At 40.6% G+C, this 21,026-nt stretch overlaps 1 protein-coding gene across 6 annotated transcripts in view; it reads left to right on the forward strand.

Moving 5' to 3' along the window:
- NELL1 (neural EGFL like 1) overlaps positions 1-21,026 on the forward strand; it is a 745,741-nt gene that overhangs the window by 695,624 nt on the left and 29,091 nt on the right. For 5 of the 6 annotated variants that reach the window (XM_072969672.1, XM_072969674.1, XM_072969673.1 and 2 more), the window contains one exon: positions 10,013-10,206. In XM_072969672.1, the coding sequence (XP_072825773.1) occupies positions 10,013-10,206 (194 nt within the window). Of the gene's footprint in view, positions 1-10,012; positions 10,207-11,815; positions 11,895-21,026 lie in introns of those variants that run through there. The other variant, XM_072969677.1, reaches the window with a different exon arrangement.

Consider the following 21,026-nt stretch of genomic DNA (forward strand, 5'->3'; position numbering starts at 1 on the left):
ACAGAAGAAAATAATTTTTTAGTCTATTTTTATATATAGTAGTTAATATCTGCAAATCTCAAACTTCCAAATTTACCACTTCCCACCCCCTTTCCCCCAATGACTGGATAAGGAAGTTGTGGTATATTTATACAATGGAATACTACTCAGCCATAATAAAGAGTAAAATAATGCCATTTGCAGCAACATGGATGGACCTGGTGATCATTCTAAGTGAAGCAAAATACCAGAAAGAGAAAGCAAAATACCATATGGTATCACTCATATGTGAAATCTAAAAAAAAAAAAAAAGAAAAGAAGACACTAATGAACTCATCTATAAAACAGAAACAGACTCGCAGACAATCTTATATAATGTATTTAAAGAGGGCCCTTGCCTTTGTTGTTTTGGTTATTACCTTTTACACATAGTCAGCATCAGTTAATATTTGGAGAATCTATGTACTGGCTGCTGTGTTGGAGATTTACCATTCGGTCTTCGCAGAAAGTTACTGGCATTGTCTTCAACAGAACTGGGAGCCTGCCATTGTGCGACGAGGTGGGACAAGCCAGGCTTGAAGTCAAGTTGCCTTGTTTGTGTCCTGACTCAGAAAGTTAATAGCTGTAAGGTCCAGGACACGTTCCCTGACCCTGTATTGCCTGTTCCTGTACCACTTATACTAGGGCACAGATAATGTTGAAAGGGTACACAGAGCTAGAAGAGGAATCTTACTCCACCCAGTGGTTCAAGGGGAAAATCATCTTTCTGTCATAACAATCCTGACTAAATGGCTGGATTGGAAGAAGTGGCAGGAAGAAAAGATTTTTAAAATACAAAATATGAAACCTCTAATACATTTCAGATGCATGGTTTCCCCTTTAGGTATGCCAGGATTCAGAGAAGTTGAGTGTTCACTGGTTCCTACCACGGAGATAAACTTGGTAGAAATGTTTGAGAAACAATGATCTTTTGACGTTCAGCTTGATTATCTTTTAAGGGGAGATGATGGTACTGCAAACATTCTAAGGTTTTTGGAAGGGTAAAGTATACCATGGATTTGAAAGGATTTTTAAAACTCTGAAGGGTACAGCGTGTAAGAGTCTAGTAAATGATTGTTATTTTACATAATAAAATGATAGAAATCTTGGTTTCATACCGATGTGTTAATCATGACTCAATAAAGTGAGTCAGGGCTGGGACACCAAAGCATATGTAGGTTCCTAAAAAAGACAGGTGTGAGGAATTATCCATCATTTGCCTGCCCCATTAAAATTTACCCTTCCTGGGAACAGGAATTTTGTCTGGTTTTGTTTACAATAATATTCCCAATACCTAAAACAGTGTGTGCTATGTCACATGTGCTCAGTAGATATTTGTTGAATAAGTGAATTGATAAAAGCACTCTCTGAGCAATCATTTCTATTATTCATGAGGACTTTGACCCCTAACCGCTGCTTACTCTGAGGAGCTGAGCTGGACCACAAATGAACTGCAAGAATTCCTTTTGTGTATACTCTAGCAGCCTGAGTCAGGTCAAAGATAAATAAAATCAGACTCTAGTTTAAATGGTATGGACAGGTTTTAATCAGTAATAAACTATTGTCATGGGGAGGAGGGCCCAGCATGAGCTTTGATTTGTGCAGAGGTGACCGGGCATCCTAAAAGGAGAATGAGGAGTAGGAAGGGGGGAAGGGGGGGCTTGAGCAGAATCAGGGGAGTGGAAATTTACAAAGAGCAGGAAGAGGGTGTTGGTCCATATGACTCCCATCTGGTTTGTGAACCAGCCCTTATTTCAGTCCGGTTTCAATTCTTCCGCAGAGACTGGGAGACAAGGGCCTGTCTTCATTCAGGTGTTGGCTGGAACAAACAGGGAGCTCTTCCGGCAGCCCTGAGCTCCCTGCGCAGGACCCAGAGGGGCTGGGGTCCTTGTTTTAGGGGGGCTGCCTTGAACTGTTAGAAATTATGGTAGTGTGTATTAATATTTTTTTAATCTAAAGGGGTGGAGTGGACAAAATTATTTGTGCTAAAAATCTGCAGTGTTTATAGGCCAAGGCTGAGCCTGCCTAGAGCGTGCTCAAGGAGAGAATCTTTATCTATGGCCTCCTTTGCTTTTCCCTGGAAACCAACTTAGTTTTGGCCTTTATGGTTTTCCCTCTCTTAAGGTAAAAAACACAGAAAGACAAATCCCACATAAACAGAACTTGTCTCCCAAAAGTCCAGAGAAGGGTGGGTTTATGTTTCCTACTCTTTGTCTCATTTTCCCTTGACTCCACCAAAAGCCTTCTGGATCCTTCTAGAGAATATCCTTTTAAAACAGGAGGCAGTCCCAGATCTATGTTTATCCAATCAGTTGACGAGGAGAAGAAATATGGGGAGACGAAGTGGATGCAAGAGAAGAAATCATCCAGGAACAGACACTGTGAGACAGAGTAAGATTTATTCATAGTGTGGTCTTCTCCACAGATACCACCCCTCTTGGCATGGTGGCCCAAGTCATTGTCCTTGATCAGTGTTCTAACTCTCCTTCCACTGGGACAAAGTTTTTGAAAAGCTTTGACTGCCTCCTAGAAGTCAGGGACCATAATAAACAGTGGTGAAGGGAGGCAGTAAATACTAGACACGGAAGGTCTTTGAATTGCTAGGCGCTTTGAGCTGAATCTCTTGTGTAGATTGAGACTTGGTTTTACAGTCGTACCATTGACAATGGTGTTGGACCTTTGATTTCAATGTAAGTTGCAGGATGCTCCTGGTAGTATGTGAAATTACTTTGTAACCTCCCTGTGCCTTTCCTTGGCATAGAAGAAAGAAGAAATTATTTCTCATCTGTCAACTTACTTGAGAGGATCATTCGTTAAAATAGAGAGGTGGTTTTGGTTTTCACCCTGGCTGGATTCCCCATGCTTATTTGTCACGAAGGGTTACATTGCCAAGGCTTCAGTGAAACAAGAAAACCATGCTGCTTCCTTCATTACTTTCTCTCTTCAGCACCTGCTTGCAAGTGCTAATTAAGAGAGACTAGGGATGTTTCAATAAGTAGTAAATGTCCAAGAAAACAGTTTAATTCTAAGAAATCTCTTTGTTATTCCAAAGCTAGGTTCTTCCATTCACCTCCATCCTGTTTTCCATCTGTCACCAGCTGTGTTCTAACACTGGAATTACAAGCTTGGTTCTACAAAGGCAAAAGGTGATCACATGAAGGTGAACGTGGACAAGAGAACAGAAAATATTTTACACAACTCCTGTATCGTGTGAGAGAGAAAACCGAGGCCCCCAAAGGATTCCAGTTTAGCACCTACGTATGCGTTTCTAAGTAAATGAAAGACACTGGGAAAGGTGCTGTGGGAAACACAAAGATATGTAAGGCCAGACTATTACTTCTGAATGAGTGAGGAAGATAGAAAAGTAGGTTCCCAGCTAAGCATTTACAGTAACATAAAGGACACATATGTAACATAAAGGACACATACGTAACATAAAATTAAGGGCAGGAGGGTTATTCTTTTCAGTTGATGGTGAAATTTTGTTAAAGAGCTTTAGCAATAAAAGGACTATAACAATAGAATGCGTATGGCCCAGCGTTAGGCATTTAGTAATCTGTAAAAACATTTCTGTTCTACTTCTCTGTGATGCAGATGCAAATTTCACACAACCCACCCTCCTATCTAGAAGCAAATGTGTGAAAACATATAAATCTAGAGTCGTTGGCATCAATACTGTAGCCTCTCTGGGCAGTAAAATTCTCTTTGGATAGTATTTCAATATTTATAGTTTTTTTATTTATTCTCTCTGCTGGTCAGAATTCTATTGACTTTAAACCAATGTAATCACAAGTTAAAGAAGCATGACTTGTTTATGGCAGACGGCAAGCCAAGTCTGCCGTCTTGGTTAATTTAGAAGGTGCCTCTGCTTGTATCTACTCTTGTTTTCCTACCTGGAAGGAATTACCTTCTCTCTCTCTCTAGGAAAACACCTAAGTTTGTACAATCCATAAAAAAATGCAGTCAGTGACCAAGGCAAGTTCGTAGAACATCAGAAAACTATATTCTTTCAATATTAGTTACTTAATACAACAGATTTACCCATCAGGGCTCAGAGAGCGCTTGGAGTGCTAGCATTTCTGGGCTTGACTGGCCAAAGTCCTGATCGTATCCGTGAGGATCTGTGTGAGAATTCAGAATTGAGGTGGACACCCCTCAGTAACTGAAAGAAGGTGTGGGCTGGCTGCATGGTAAGAACTCAGGCATGTCCTGAAGATGATGGGACAGTGGAATTCATGAGGTGAGACAAACTCAATGAGAGAAAAAAATAATATAAACAAGAACAGTAACAACAGCCAATCACTTTTGAACAACTAGTGCATGATAAGCACTGTTATGTGCTCACTCAATTACCAGATTATCCCAGGGTGTATATTTCATCCACAGTTTTCAAGTGACACGACCAAGGCTCAGAGATGTTAGGTAAATTTTCCAGTTGATGGGTAAATAAGTTGCAGGGCAGGACTGGGATACAGTTGATTTGTTTGCCCCCATTTGCCTAGAGCTTTCCCGGTGTTAACACTGTAAGTCACCCATCTCAGGGACCCCCTCAGTCCCAGGCAAACTGGGACAACAGGTCATGTTACCTTGCACCCACCGCAGTTGAATTTCTGCATGTGAGCTTTAAATTGATACGCTACACTGCTCCACTAGGAGAAAGAGAACCAAAGGCCAGAGCGGGAACCTTGGAAAATATTAGTAACTTGAAAAATGGGAGAGTTCTAAGACCATATCTGTATTCTTTGGCCATTTTATCCCCAGTCTCTAGCACTATGTCTAGGATAGAGTAGATGCTCGACAACTATGTGTAATTCATTAAGTGATGGATGGTTGATTATTAGTAATTGGGTGAAGAAGTAAGAGGATGAATAGGGCAATATTATATCCCACAAAGGTCAAGAAGAGAGCTCTTAAATAATCAATAATAAAATTTAAATAAAGGGTGATGCTTTTGCAAACTAATACTAGGCCATTGGTACCTTCAGGACTTAGGCTTTGAAGAGAGGGTCACATGGAAGCTTGCAAACATTTAGAAGAGGGGGAAGATGCATAAATGGGGAGAGCTGCTCATTGTAGACACTAGGAAATAAGACCTGGATCTAGGGAGGAGATAAGGAAAGAGTGAGCTGAGACAAGATGTTTTCTTATTCCTTTGCTCAGAGAGTCTGCTCAGTTAAAGGAAAGGGGGAAGACTCCTTGGAGAATAACAAGATTACACACTGTGCAGTAAGAAACACTACAGGGAGGGATTTCTTCCTGACTCAAGAAAGGTTGGAGGCTGGAACAACAAAGACTGAAGAGTTAACACTGGGGGGGGGACCTTGGACCTACTTCCCAAGAGACACATAATAGCATCTCAAATAGACAAAGCGATAGCTCACTGATCTCTTCTTTCAGTCTACCTTTCAGGCTGAACACCTCATGTTTCATTCAACTAAGGTGAGTTTTGAGCCCCTCACTCTGCTGGTGGGTCTCTTCTGTGTTCTGCGTCAATCCCACTTAGTAGTCTGTGCTCTAAAGGGAACATAGTATCCAAACGTGGCATAACCGGCACACACAGAGCATGTCACCTCCCTTGCTCTGGACCTGAAACTTCATGTGCAGCTGAAAATTTCATCAGCCTTGTATTTTGCAAGCCATCTCAGACCTCAGATTTTTCTCTACTCGTTTCTTTCCCTTATTTTGCTGATGTGCAGTGTGTATTTTTCCCCCTGCAATTTTCTCTCTGCCGCTGTAAAAGAGGCAAGACAGATCCAGCTGTGGGAGAGGCGTCTGTGCTCTGTCTTCCTGTCATTAATAAACCCCCAAGCTCTGTTCTCATTCCCAAGCTGCTAATGTCGGGTAATGAGTTGCAAGTCGGAACACACACAGCTGGAGAGTCAGACCCCAGGTTCAGTTTTGTTTTCTGACACGTCACCTGTCTGGAGTTTGACAGTAAGACTAGCTGAGCTGGGGAAGTTATTAGAGGAGGAAGAATATGGGGTTATGAAGAAGGTCACTCCTTTGACCCATCTGCTACCAAACCACTGGGAGAAAAATTTCTCTCTTGATCTCTGAAATCAATTTGTAGAAATTTCAGCTCCTGAGGCAGATACTATTATAGTTGTTATGCTATTAAAACTTCTGCAGAGCCGTTTTTCTTGAAGGCTAGGAAAACTGGGGCTACGTTGGTATTGGTTTGATTGCTACTGATGTAAACATCTCTGAATTGTATTTATATTTTCCACATGTGCAAGTAACCTAAGAACTTCAAATTAAATAACAAAGCAGAGTGTCAAGGCACGACTAGACTTTTTTAAAGTGAAACTGAGTATAATAATAACAGCTTTCAGCAATTGTGAAAATGCCAATGCAAGAAAATTAGTTCTAACATAAGCCTAGCTGTGGCATTTTATGGAAAATGTTCTCATCTGAGCATGGAGCATTCAAATAATGAATTTACAATGAGAAACACAAGGAAATCACAGAGAGCCATTACTTACAATAAGAAAAAAACAAGTACACTTTAATGATTATAGATTTGAGTATGGGCGATTTTGCCTGATTCTTGGTACAGCACCTCTTTGTCATTGGAGGGCTGTCTGATGATCTGGGTAAGTATCGCGGGTGAATGTCTTTGTGTTTGCTCAGCAGAGAACAACAGTTGCAATATGTAAATAGGGTGCTGCTTCCCTTTGGATGCCTTGGGATATGCATAATAGATTACGTTGGCTTTGTGCAGAGCGAACAGGTCTGTATTACCAAGGATATGAATAATGTCAGTTTCCATAATTGCTAACATCTGGCTTTCCATAAATCTGTTAAATTGCATGGCAGCAGAATTAGATTTCTGTGTCATAAGTAAAGCGATTACATGGAACTTGGTAGGCAATATGGTCCTGTGTTCAACTGTGAAATCCTTTCATTCTGCAACAGCAAAAGCAAATCCAGGTTTTGCACCCTTGTTTTTATTGTGCGCCGTAGGTGTGCTTATCTTTATGCTCAGGTTTCTTAATTTATGAGAGGAAAACACTGACAATATGTTTGCAACTTTGTAAATGCAAAGGAACCAAATGTTAAAGAAGCATAGTATAGTTGGGCATTAACTGCCAATTTAGAGAGTATTTTGGAGGAGACCGTGAATTAAAGGTCCTTTTGCAGCCACTGGTTGTGGGTCAGTGGAAATTAATCTTCCAGACAATTCTTTGAGTGATACGTTGATGGGTCTCCCCTCTGACCTTGGCCTCAAGCATTTGACAGGAAACTGGGATGGGGAGGGAGGAGGAAAGGTTGCCTTCCTGTTTCCGCATGGTTACTATTTTCTGTATTTATTGTACTTTGAACTAGACCCAGGAGCTTTCCCAGATGAAAACTCAACAAAATGCGTTCCCCAAAGAGGAGGGTTGTGGCTATGCCTTACGCTTCTAAACACCCCAAAGACCAAACTTTGGCAAAGCAGGCTTTATAATAATCTTTTGGTCTATAAATTTCTGAGATTTATGCAAGTTAAATGAAATAAATATATTGTACATCCAGAGTGTATTCTGTCGTACTTGGTACTAAGAAGAGAAAAAGGAAAAAGACTTAATCCTTGCTCTCAATGAGCTCACCATCTGTCTGTGGGGCCATGGACATGGTAAACATGTCACTCCAGAGAGAGGAATGTAAGGATAGCCTTGTGTGTACAGAGAAAGTCAGCAGTGTGTTGCAGAATGAGGGATGGTGATGCTTGGTTTTGACGTTGAAGAATGCAGGGGAGGAAGGGAGGTGTTTACCTTATCAATTCATTAATTTAGACTCCACCCATCCCATACAGGCTAGCAAACCGAAGAGACAAGGGGGAGGAGAGCACTCCCATAAGTAGAAAAGGCATGTTCCAAGGCACAGGCAGAGCAAACGTCACGGCCTGTCTGTGGGTCACCCATTGCTGTTGAAAGCCAGAAGGTAACAACTGAAGTTGCTGGATCAGGGCGTATATACATGCTGGGAGTTTGAACTTTCTATTATAAGCGTCAGAGAACCCCTGATAGGTGGCGGGCAGAGGAATGACATGGACAGATACACTTTTTAGAACACCACTACACCGTGAAGGGTATTTAAGGCAGTGGTTCGTCTCTGGCTGCACAAAGCCCAGATGTCTGGCTCCCAATTTACACCAGTTAAATCAGTCTCTAGGGGTGGTAAGCCTGGACACCAGTACTTTATAAAGGCTCTCCAAATATTTGTATTTTACTCACAGTCTCCACATACTTCTGTTGTGCCCACAATCAAAAATTGCTGGATTAGAATGAGAAGTGGCTGGAGTCAGGTGAGACCATACAGGAGGCTAATGAAATAATCCTGGTGATAGGATTGAAATGTAAGCTAACAGAATTCAAAGAAATCTGAATATTATTTTTATAATTACATAGGCGATAAGCCACCTGCCTATCACTGAATTACTCTCTATGTGTATTTCTTAGATATACAAACTAGATTATAAATGTGACGAGGGAAGTATGAGACTGAATGTTTTGTTACTTCCAGCAAAAACTGGAGAGTGAGAATAATGCAAACATATCACTTTAGTATTGTTCCAAGAACGTATATACGTAAACAGCAAGAAACATATCTCCAGTTGTCACTGCAGTGAGTCTTCAGAGAAGGTGAACAGTTACAATAAATTGGCATCATATTAGGAGATGCTTAACTAAGGAGCTAGGGCTTGAACTTTGTCTTAATCCTTTACATTCATTAAGTCAAGACACAGGTGGGCCATTAATGTGACCACTCAGCCATCTCTGTAACTTACTTTCTTCTTTTGTAAACTGAGGACAACTCTTTCCATCTTGCAACTATGTGGGACAACTCATGAGAAAGAACTGTGAAAAACTTTGAAATGATTTTCTGTAAAAATATAAAGTGGTAACAGTACATTTGATATTATGCCTTTGAGCACTTCATAGCTTTGGGTACTTTAGGGGGAAATGCGACTTTCAATTATTCTTTTCTGTAATTTAGTTCCATAACCCTTAAACAAATGAGTACAACCGTATGCATATTTAACATGAAATTTAGGACGAAGGAAAGTTAATTAATGCTGTTCTTAGTCTGGCTACCGTAGGATTCAAGGCTACCCATCGGTAGCCTACCAGCAGTTACCTGTACTCCTCCTCGTCCCTTGCATGAGGACGGTGTCTCACACGTCATTGCCAACATTTACAGCACCAGTGTGCAGAGCACCTGGTGCATAGAAGGCTTTTGGAAAAAATGTGTTGGAGTCAAGTAGTCATCTGAAAGATATTTGAAGGACTTGGCAGTAGGTCAATAAGTGGAGAAGACAAATGACCTGATAGACAAATGCCCAATGTCTTCAAATAGCTTTAAAAATGGTCATAAATAAGAACCACCAAATAGACTTTCCTTGACTAGTCTCAGAACTAGTACCCAGAGGCAGAAGTTACTGAATAATACATTTCACTTAAATTTAATGTCTCTGAAAGAGTTATTCCAAGATGAACTGGCTGTCTTGTGAAGTACTAGATTGTCTGCTGGGAAGGGACTCATACCACGGGCTGGACAGCTATGTGTTTGAGATGTGGTTAAGGTCACCCAAGCTCTAAAAGTCAGGAAGGGCTCCTGGATTTATGGTTTTCCTTTCATTCTTGGGCTGTCAATTCAAAAAAAAAAAAAAACAGCAAACAATATGTGTGTGTCCCATCAGCATCCATGCTGTACCCTAACTGTAGCTGTGAGATGTTTTCTTATGTGGACCAAAATGCTGCTGGCCATTAGGGTGGTGAGGTTTTGATGAAGCAAGGCACCTCCCGAGCATTATTCCCTTTTTTCAACTTTGGCCACAGGATCTGCAGTCAGTCTAATTGGCTCAGGGTTGCCCTAACTGCCCACTTGTTCCTACTCAGTGATTAATCTATTCAGGCTAACCTTATCTAAAAAGACCCAGATCTCCATGGGGATGTATTCCCACCATTAATGAATTAGCAGTGTTTATGGCTCTATGCTTTCTTTATTGCAGACATTGATGAATGTGCCTTAAGGACTCACACCTGTTGGAATGATTCTGCCTGCATCAACCTGGCAGGGGGCTTCGACTGCCTCTGTCCCTCGGGACCCTCCTGCTCTGGTGACTGTCTCCATGAAGGAGGACTGAAGCGCAATGGGCAGGTGTGGACTCTGAAAGAAGACAGGTGTTCCGTCTGCTCCTGCAAGGTGAGGCTGCTGCGGTGCGGCAGAAATCGTCACTGCTCTTTCTCTCCCTTGCCGCCTCCTTCCCCGAGGCTGTTGACCCCTAGGTCCCCTGTAGTTCCTGAAAAGGCTTCTCCTGTTCTGATGCCCACTGCAGCTACTGGTGGTGCTGAGTGGCCGGCAGACCTGCTCGGAATGAAAAGTGAGGTGCGGGGTGGTGAGGGGGCTGCAGAGCTGGGGAGAAGGGGGAGGCAGGGCGGAGAGGCCGACGGCGGTCCTGCCACCAGAGCCCGCAGTGCCTTTAAGGATGGCTGGGTGAGCGCTTTAATGAGCCCCCTCCCACACTCATACAGACTTGCTGAGTAAAACTGCCCTTTCCCCGAAGTGATCATCGGCATGAACTTGCTCACTTTTCTGGTGACATCATCCAGAAGAGCAAGGCTCAGAGACTTGCTCGCAGTGGTCAGAGGCAGGTGGACTTCCATTCTGAATGTGTGGTAATGATAGCCCGAGGTCCTCGGGTACACTATGTCTTCTTTGTCGCTGTCATGCTGGGCTCTTCCTTATGTTAAGTTGTTTAGAAGTGAGTTTAATGCTTATGAAAATTCTGTTATCGGCTGGTTTTGCTCTATGCTTTGCAAAATGAGTTTGTTAGAGTGTTTGATTTCCTTGTGCTTTATTTCTTCTTTTGTTGATGCTGACTATTTATTTCCCTTTGATATTGCTTCCCTGTAACTCTCGCATTGTATTTTTATGTCTGCTGGGGTGGGGCTGTTTAATCTTGGGCTTTGTGGGTATGGGAACCATGAGAAATTGCTTGCTTAGTAGCCTTGTAGAGAGCTAGTCTCCTGATAAATTCAGAGTGCTCCCTAGAAACAGAGTAGAGATGAACCTTGAAAAGTCACGCAGTTCATTCACCAGACTTGAGGACTGCCACATCTCCAATCGACCCAGGGGCGCCTATTTAGGAAGGCTGTCTTACCAGGTGTTTAGATCATCACCCCATAACACCCATTTGTTCCCTTATACATAAGCCTAGTTCCACACATCCACACTTGGGTCCACTGCCCCCAGTTGTTAAGCACCTCCTGTATTCTAAGTACCCTGTAATTTAAAAACAGCATCCCTGTGCTCTCTCTGAAATAGACAAGGGACTTGAGTCTTGACCAGTATGAAACCGAAATTTACTTTTCAGGTTTTATTTAAGCCCATAGTAAAGCAGGGCACTTACCAATCGTTAAAAATCTTCCAAAGCTTCATTAATTGACTGTGCTAATCACCCAAGCAGGCTAAATTGGTTTATTCTGCCTTAACTCCTAAAGTCTCTCCGAAGACTTCTGGGAATTAGACTGATACTGCTACAGGAAAGGAACAACTCTTATCATCTTATTTGGTTAATAGCCACACACCTCTGCCACCACTGCACCTCTTTATGAATAAAGCACTAGCAGACTTCTTTACATAAGTCTTTAAAAAAATTAATTATTCATTAATAGCATAGCTTCCAAGAGGTTGTGGAGGGAGAGGAGGATCTGGTTATAGGAGCTAAATTAAAAACTCTGAATCATATTCTGGAAATCATCCTCAAAAAATGAAGTATTTGTGATTCTCTTTCTTTGTTTCCATTATTCAGTTGTAGGTATTCTATTCCGATTTGATAAGAAAAATTTCCAGTACTTAAGCGTCCAAATGGACTATTACAGTGGCATCATCCTACAAGGCTAAGAAGTAAAATCAAGGTTAAGATGTAAAATGCTGGCTTTTAAATCATACCCGTGATGTTTCAAATTCAAATAAAAACAAGTAACAAACACAAGAGCAGAGTCGCACAAGCCAACAAAGGGCCAAGGGGTACTTGCTGAAAGCAGCAAAGCTGAAGCTCTTTCTTCCTTGAAAATCAATACACCAGGTTAGCTACTATGTTTCACGCCAATTGGAAAAGAGTCCTTGAAACATGCCCACAGCTGAATGGAGTTCAGTGACAAAGCTGGGTTAGCGCAAATGGAATTGGGCTTTGTTTAGAGCCGCGTGCTTCCTCGACAGTGACAACGGTTTTGTGCACCTTCAGACCAGTTAGTTAATCTGGCGCAGAACGATTGCTGAACCGTTTGGAACCCATGTTCCTCCAGCATTATCCAGGTCACAGAAACCCAGAGTGAAAAATGGTTCACTCTCTGGGTTTGATCCCTAAATCTTAGCTACAGCCCAGCCTCTTCTCATAGATACCCATCTGTGGGTTTTCCTTTCATCAGTTTGTCCAAGGCCTTAGGGAGCCATCTTTATATTCTACCCGGCTACATGGGAAGATAGATAGGTCCCAGGTTTATTAGTTTCTGGGAAATGCAGCATTTTAGGATGAGTGGTTGCATTTATATTGATGATCGTGGAGATGAATGGGGAAATGGATACACAATTAACCAACCACCTGTCACGCCCTGGTAGAGTCACGAATGATTTATTTGTTGTGGGAACATAGAAAGGGGAAGTATGCTCTATCTGGGAGGATACAGAAAGGAAAAGGAAATGACTTCACAAAGTAGGTGACCTTAAAGTAAAACCTTAAAGGATGAGAAAATGAGGCAAGGAGAAATCCCTGGAATAAATCTCACTTGATTATGGTGTGTGATCCTTTTTATGTATGTTAAATATGTTTGCTAATATATGGTTAGGAATTTTGGCATCTCTGTCAGTGATATTGGCTTAGATTTTTCTTCTGCAGTGTCTTTGGTTTTGGCAGCAGGGTAATAATGGTGGCCTCATAGAATGAATTTGTGAGTGTTCCCTCCTTTTCAGTTTTTTGGAATAGCTTGAAACGGATAGGTATCAGCTCTTCTTTATATGTTTGGTAGAATTCTACTACAATTTTACTACTTTTCAAAACCTTTTCACAGAACAAACTCTTGGTTTAATTGACCGTCTTTGGTTTCTATTTGATTGATTTCTTCTCATCTTTTTTATTCTTTCCTTCTGCTGACTTTGGGCCTTGTGTCTTCTTTTTCTAGTTCCTTCCTTTAGATAGCAGGTTGGGTTGTTTACGAGATTTTCCGTTTTCCTTGAGGTGGGCCTGTATTGCTATAAACTTCCCCCTTAGAATTACTCTTGTTGTATTTCATAGATTTTTGGAAAGAAATGTTTCTATTCTCATTTGTCTCAAGGTGTTTTCTGATTTCCTCTTTGATTTCTTTGTTGGCCCATTGACCTTTTTAGTAGTACGTTGATTGGTCTCTGTGTGTTTGTGTTTTTTCCCATTTTTCTTTCTGTAATTGATTTCTAGTTGTATTTGGTCAGAAAAATGCTTGATATAATAGTTACCATCTTAAATTTGTTGAGACTTGTTTGTGGCTTAGTATGTAATCCATCCTGGAGAACATTCTGTGGGACTTGTATAGAATGTGTATTCTGATGATTTTGGATGGAATGTCCTATATAGAGAGAAGTATTAAGTCCAGTTGAGTTAATGTGTCATTTAAGACCACTGATTCCTAATTGATTTTTTTTCTTTGGATGATCTAGCCACTGATATAAGCTGGGTGTTAAAGTCTCCTGCTATTATTGTATTATTGTTAATTTCTACCTTTATGTCTTTTGTTTTGTATACTTACTTGCTCCTACATGAGGTACGTATACGTATAAGTGAATGTTATAGACTTTTCTTGTATTGATCCCTTTATCATTATAATTCCCTTCTTTGTCTTTTGTTATAGGTTTGTTTTAGTCTAGTTGATCTGATAATTGGTATCCCAGCTTTCTTGTCATTTCTATCTACATGAAATATCTTTTTCTATTCCCTCACTTTAAGTCCTTGTGTGTTGTTACCTCTGAAAGTGTCTCTTATAAGCATCATATAGATGGGTCTTGTTTTTGTTTTTTTTAATCCAGTCAGCCACCCTGTTTCCTTTATTGGCGTATACAGTCAATTGACATTTAAAGTCATTATTTATAGGCATGTAACACATTTTGTTACTTGTTTTCTGGTTGTTTTTGTAGTTCTTCTCTGCTCTTTTCTTCTTTTAGTTTCTTCTCTTGTGGTTTGATGATTTTCTTTCAGTGGTATGTTTTTGTTCCTGTCTGTCTAGTTTTTGTGTATTGATGTATTTTTTTGATTTGTGGTTACTGTGGGGTGCATATATGTTGACCGATGACTATACTTGTTTTAAACTCATAGTCATTTTAATTTTAAATGCATTCTAAAAGAGCTACATGTTTTAATCCCTACATTTTATATTTTTGATATATTTTTACATCTTCATGTTTATACCTTGACTGATTATTATAGTTATTTTGTGGGGGTTATTTTGTATTTTAATCTTTATACTAGCTTATTTAAGTCATTGATCTTCACCCTTTATACATATTTTCCTTTACTAGTGGAATTTTTCCCTTCCTGTAGACACTTAATTCTTGTTCAAGCCTTATCTCTTCCTCTTAGAGAATACTCTAACATTTCCTTTAGGGTTGGTTTAGTGTTGATGAGTTTGTCTAGTTTTAGCTTGTCTTAGAAGTTCTTTGTCCCTCCTTCTATTCTAAATAATAATCTTGCTGGGCACAGTATCCTGGATTACAGGATTTCTTCCCCTTCAGCACTCTGCAGACCAGAGGGAATGCATGAGATATTTAAAGTTTCTACAGGAAAATCAGCTGATAGCCTTATGGTGGTTTCCCTGTATATGACTTTTCATTTTTCTCCTGCTGCCTTTAGAGTTAGTGCTTTATTTTTAACTTTTGCCATTTTAATTATATGCCTGGTATGGTTCTGTTTGGATTCATCTGTTTGAAGCCTTATTTATACTTCCTGTACTGGATATCTGTTTCATGCTTCAGGATTGGAAGGTTTTTAGCCATAATTTTATTAAATACATTTTCAGCCACTTTCTCTTTTCTCCTTCTGAGATCCCTATAATGTGAATGTTGGAACATGTGATGTTGCCCAAAGATCCCTTAAACTGTTCTAATTTATGAACGTTGTTTTCTTTTTGCTCTTCTGATTGGGTGGTTTCCATTATTCTGCCTTCCAGATCAGTTGTGAGTTCTTCTGTTACAGTCTGCTGTTAATTCCTTCTAGTGTGGGTTCCATGTTATTATATTCTTTGATTCTGAATGGCTTTTTATTTTCTAGTTCCTTGTTAAAATTTTCAGTGTTCATCTATTATTTTCCCTAATTCAGTTAGCATTCTTATTATGCTTTGAATTCTTTATCTGGTATACCATTTACATGTTTCATTAGTTGGGTTTTTCAGGGCTTTTCTCTTTTTCTTTCAGTTGAAACAAATTCCTTTGTCTTTATAAAAGTAGGTTAAAGAATTACCTATTGGGTTTTGAAGGAGTGCCCTTCTGTGGGAGCATCCCTATAGAGTCTACAGGTGCCCGGTGGTTTTGGTGGGAGAGCTGGACCTGACATGAGCATGACTTATGTCTTTCACCAGGATGTGCTGGCAACTAACATCTTGATATGAGGAGGCGTTGGAGATGAAGTAAGTTAAAGCCAGAGCCAGGTGTGATCTGAGGCTTCTCCTTGGTTCAGTGGCCAACACCACTCTATCTCAGATCAGGTCCCAGCAAAGCCCTGACAGTCGAGAATGAGCTGGCTCAATTCCCTCTCTGTTGTGTGCACTCTCCCCTCCCAGCACCTGCACCCTCACCCCAGAGGAGATCAGTGCTGGAGCAGGAGGGGCTGAAGGATGTTCCCTCTGTGGGTCTAGGGATGAACTGTGGCACCTCTGGCCTCAGTCATAGTCCAGGACCACTTGTGATGTGCTGCCTCCATTAAGTGCCAGAAATGGCTGCCCCTACCCAGCTCACATCCTGCTCTGGGACTGAACTGCCTTTTTCCTTCACAGCTGAGCATATTCCTTCCACTGCTGGAGCCCTCACTGCAGTGTGGAGCTGCACCACAGAGCAGGTGGGCCTGGTGCATAGGCTCAGCCTTGGTTGGGGTGCAGGCTGTGGCCATCCCAGCAGCAGTGTCTGGGACCACTTCTGAAGCAGTCTCTATAAGCACCAGTAATGCTCCCCCAACCCTGTTTAGATGCTGTTCCAGGTCTGGACCAGCTATGTCCCTCAAAACTGAGCCCTTACATCAGTGTGGAGCTGTGTCGTAAAGCCAGTGGGGCCAGAGTGGGTGACTGGATCAGAGTGGGGGGCATGCACCGGGGTGGTTGTGGGGAACAGCCAGAACCCAGTGCAGTTTCAATTCACTCTTTCCACCCTGTTTCAGGAGTAAGCAGGCATGTTCCTCATACATGGAGTCTAAGCTTCCCACAGCCCTCCTGTTAGTGCCATCAGCCCCTCAACCAGTCAAGGGGCTTGTATTCCCAGCGTCAGACCCCAGAGCGGGGTTGCCTAATACAACTCTAACCTTCACTCCCAGGGAGGACCCCCCACCTCTTCTGAGTCCTGACACAGGTACTGGTGTATCACTTCCCTTCCTTTCCTACCTGATAGCCTTGGTTGTACAAGATTCTTTCTGCCAGTCTCCAGTTAATTTTCACTGAGAATTGCTCCACATATTAGATGTATTTTTAATGTGTTCATGGGGAGTTGATGAGTTCAGCATCCTCTTAGTCTACTATTTTGATCTCCACCCGTGTTTCCTTTGTGTGTGTTTATGTTTTTAAGGATAAACATAGTGGTAGGTTTACTTCTGCCTTCAAAACTTGAGGAGTCCTTAGAAAGAACAGAGGCCCCCATCTCCATTCCTCTGACTTCATGTTTCTGTGCAGGTCCAAACCTTGCCTTGTCATTGCAGGAGCTTGAGGGTCATGCCATACTAATTTCCCTAAGGACTCGTCACTGTGTTTCTCCATCAGTGATTCTTAAACTTTTCCTTGAACCAGAATCCACTGGAAGGCTTGTGAAACCTTGCTCACTGACTCTAATCCCAGACTTTCTGGTACAGTAGGTCTCAATTAGGGCACAGCAATTTGCATTTGTAATTATGGGCATACCTCAGAGATACTGAAGGTTCAGTTCCAGATGACAACAATAAAGCAAACATTGCAATGACGTGAGTCACAGGAATTTTGGGGTCTCCCAGTGCATATGAAAATTGTGTTTAACACTATACTGGGGTCTATTAAGTGTGCAATAGCATTTAGTCTAAAAAATGTACATATCTTAAATATCTTATCGCTAGAAATTGCTAACCATAATCTAACCCTTAGGCTAGTTATAATCTTTTTGCCCAGTGGAGGGTCTTGCCTTGACATTGATGGCTGCTAACTGATCAGGGTAGTGGTTGCTGAAGGCTAGGGTGGCTGTGGCAATTTCTTAAGACAGCAGTGAAGTCTACCACATCAAGTGACTCTTCCTCTTGGGGATGATTTTTCTGTAGCATGCAATGATGCTTAATAGAATTTTACTTCTTTCAAAACTGTAGTCAACCCTGTCAAGACTTGCTGTTGGTTTATCAACTAATTGTATGGAATATTTGAAAACCTTGTTGTCATTTCAACAGTCTTTGCATCATCCTCACACCAGAAGTAGATTCCATCTCAAGAAACCACTTTCTTTGCTCATCCATAAAAAGCACCTCGTCATTTGTAAAATTTTACTGTGAGATTGCAGCAATTCAGTCATAACTTCAGGCTCCCGTTCTAATTCTCATTGTCTTGCTATTTCCACCCCATCTACAGTTACTTCCTCCACTGAATGCTTGACCCCTCAAACTTATGAGGGTTAGAATCAACTTTTTTCAAACTCCCAAAACCCCTGAAAATGTTCATATGTTGACCTTTTCCCATGAATCATGGAATGTTCTTAATGGACTCTGCAATTAATCTGTTAATCCTTTCCAGAAGAATTTCAGTTTCCTTTGCCTGGATCTATCAAAGGACTCAGTAGCCATGGAGCTATATAGCCTTACAAAATTGATTTCTTAAATCAGGACACTTGAAAGTCAAAATTGCTCCTTGATTCATGGGCTGCAGAATGAATACTGTGTTAGCAGGCACAAAAATAACATTCATTTTATTATACATCTCCATCAGTGACCATGTGCATTGTCAATGAGCAGTGATATTTTGAAATGAATTTTTTTCTGAGCAGCAGGTCTCAATAGTGGGCTTAAAATATTCAGTAAAACTATGTTGTAAACAGATGTGCTGCCATCCAGGCTTTGCTGTTCCATTTACAGAGCACAAGCAGAGTAGACTTAGCATAACTCTTAAGGGCCCTAGAATTCTGGGAATGGTAAATGAGCACCAGCTTCAACTTCAACTCACCAGCTACGTTAGCTACTAACAAGAGAATCAACCTGTCCTTCGAAGTTTGAAAGTCAGGCATTGACTTCTCTCTAGCAATGAAAGTCCTAGAAGGCACCTTCTTTCATCATAAAGCTGTTTTGTCCACATTGAAATCTGTTGTTTACTGTATTTGTTTCATGAATTATCTTAACTAGATCTTCTGGATAACTTGGTGGAGCTGCTACATTAGAACTTCCTACATCACCTTGTCCTTATATATTATAAAGATGGCTCCTCTCCTTACATCTCATGAACCAACCTCTCCTAGCATCAGACTTTTCTTTTGCAGCTTCCTCACCTTTCTCAGCCTCCATAGAACTGAAGAGAGTGAGCCTTGGTCTGGATTAGGCTTTGACATAAGGGAATGTAGTGGCTGCTCTGATCTTATGTCCAGACCACGAAAGCTTTCTCCACTTTCCTATCATTTGTCTGTTCACTGGAGTAGCACTTTGACTTTCCTTCAAGAACTTTTCCTTTGCATTGAGCTCTTGGCTAATTGGCATACGAGGCCTAGCTTTTTTAATTTTTTATTTATGAATGTTTTATGTACTATTTTTTAACACCTTTGTGTTATGGTTCATGTCAGAAACCACCACAATTAAGACAACTAACATTTCCATCACTCCCCAAGAGGTACAATTGTCAAATTCCCAATTTATCCCTTCCCTTTACCCTCTGGTAACCGTAAGTTTGTTCTCTGTCTGTGGGACTGTTAATGTTTTGTAGATAAGTTCATTTGTGTCTTTTTTTTTAGATTCCACATATAAGTGATATCATATGGCATTTTTCTTTCTCTTTCTCTTTCTGGCTTATTTCACTTAGGATAACAATCTCCAGGTCCATCCACTTTGCTGCAAGTGGCATTAATTATTTTTATGGCTGAATAGTATTCCACTGTATGTATATGTGTGTATATATATACACACACACACACACACCCCACAACTTCTTTATCCAGTCATCTGTCAATGGACATTTCAGTTGTTTCTATGTCTTGGCTATTGTAAATAGTGCTGCTGTGAACACTGGGGTGCATGTATCTTTTTGAATTAAATGCTCAGGAGCGGGACTGCTGGATGATATGGTAAGTCTATTTTTAGTTTTTTAATAAACGTCTGTACTGCCCTCCATAGTGGCTGCATCAATTTATAGTCCCACCAACAGTGTAGCAGTGTTCTGTTTCTCCACACCCTCTCCAGCATTTATCATTTGCAGACTCTTTAATGATGGCCATTCTGACTGGTGTGAGGTGATATCTCATTATAATTTTGATTTGCATTTAACAATTAATGATGTTGAGCATCTTTTCATGTTCTTCTTGACCAACTGTATATCTTCCTTGATGTCAATTTAGGTCTCCTGCCCATTCTTTGATTGGGTTGTCTGCTTCTTTGATTTTAAGTTGCATGAGCTATTTGTATAGTTTGGAAATTAGTCACTTCTTGGTTGCATCGTTTGAAAATATTTTCTCCTATTCTGTAGGTTGCCTTTTCATTTTTTGATGGTATCCTTAGCTATGCAAAAGCTTTTAACTTTAATTACATACCATTTGTTTATTTTTGCTTTTATTTCCATTACTGTAGAAGCTGGTTCAAAAAATACATTGCTGTGATGCATGTCCAAGAGGGTTCTGCCTATGCTTTCCTCTAGGAGTTTAAGAGTATGTGGTCTTACATTTAGGTCTTTAATCCAGTTTGAGTTTACTTTTGAATATGGTGATAGAGAATGTTCTAATTTCAGTCTTTCATAGGTAGTTGTCCAGTTTTCCTAGCACCACTTACTGAAGAGACTGTCTTTTCTCCTTTCTCCATCTTGGCTTTCAACACGACATGCCTTCCTTACTAACCATAAACATTTCTAGCTTTTGATTTAAAGAAATGTACAACTCTTCCTTTGACTTGAGTGCTTAGAGGACATTGAAGGTTCTAAATTGGCCTAATTTCAACATTTTTGTGTCTCAGAGAAGGCAGAGGAGAGACATGGGGGAATGGCTGGTTGATGGAGCAATCTGAACATGCACATTTATTAAGTTCACTATCTTATATAGGCACAATTTGTGACACCCCAAAACAATAGCAACATCACTGATCACAGATCATCATAACAAATATAATAACAATTAAAAAGTTTGAAAACATAAGAACTGCCAAAATGTGACACAAAGTGAGCAAGTGATGTTGGAAAAATAGCATCCATTATACTCGATAAACACAGTTGCTCCAAACCTTCAATTTGTTAAAAAATGCAATCTGTTAAGTGCAGTAAGGCAAAAAGCAAGAAAACAAGGTATGACTTTAGTTCCCTGGAGATTCTAATGTTGATGGTCAGAGGACTACACTTTGAGAACCATTACCCTACGAATCCTTATGACTTGAGTTTGTCTGAAATCCTTGTATCCTACCCTCCAGCCACCTCATGATACAAGGAAGCAGTATAGTGGAGAAATATTATTATGAAGCTGCAGATTAGGGTCTAGTTTCTGTTTTGTTATTAATTTGTGATGTGGAAAAGTCATTTCCCCTCTCTCCAGCCTGGGTTCCTTTTCATTAAAATGAGACAGTTCTATTAAATGACTGCTAAAGGTTTTCAACCCCAGGTGCCAAT

This window comes from Vicugna pacos, chromosome 10 (assembly GCF_048564905.1).
Source record: "Vicugna pacos chromosome 10, VicPac4, whole genome shotgun sequence".
Taxonomy (NCBI): Eukaryota; Metazoa; Chordata; class Mammalia; order Artiodactyla; family Camelidae; genus Vicugna; species Vicugna pacos.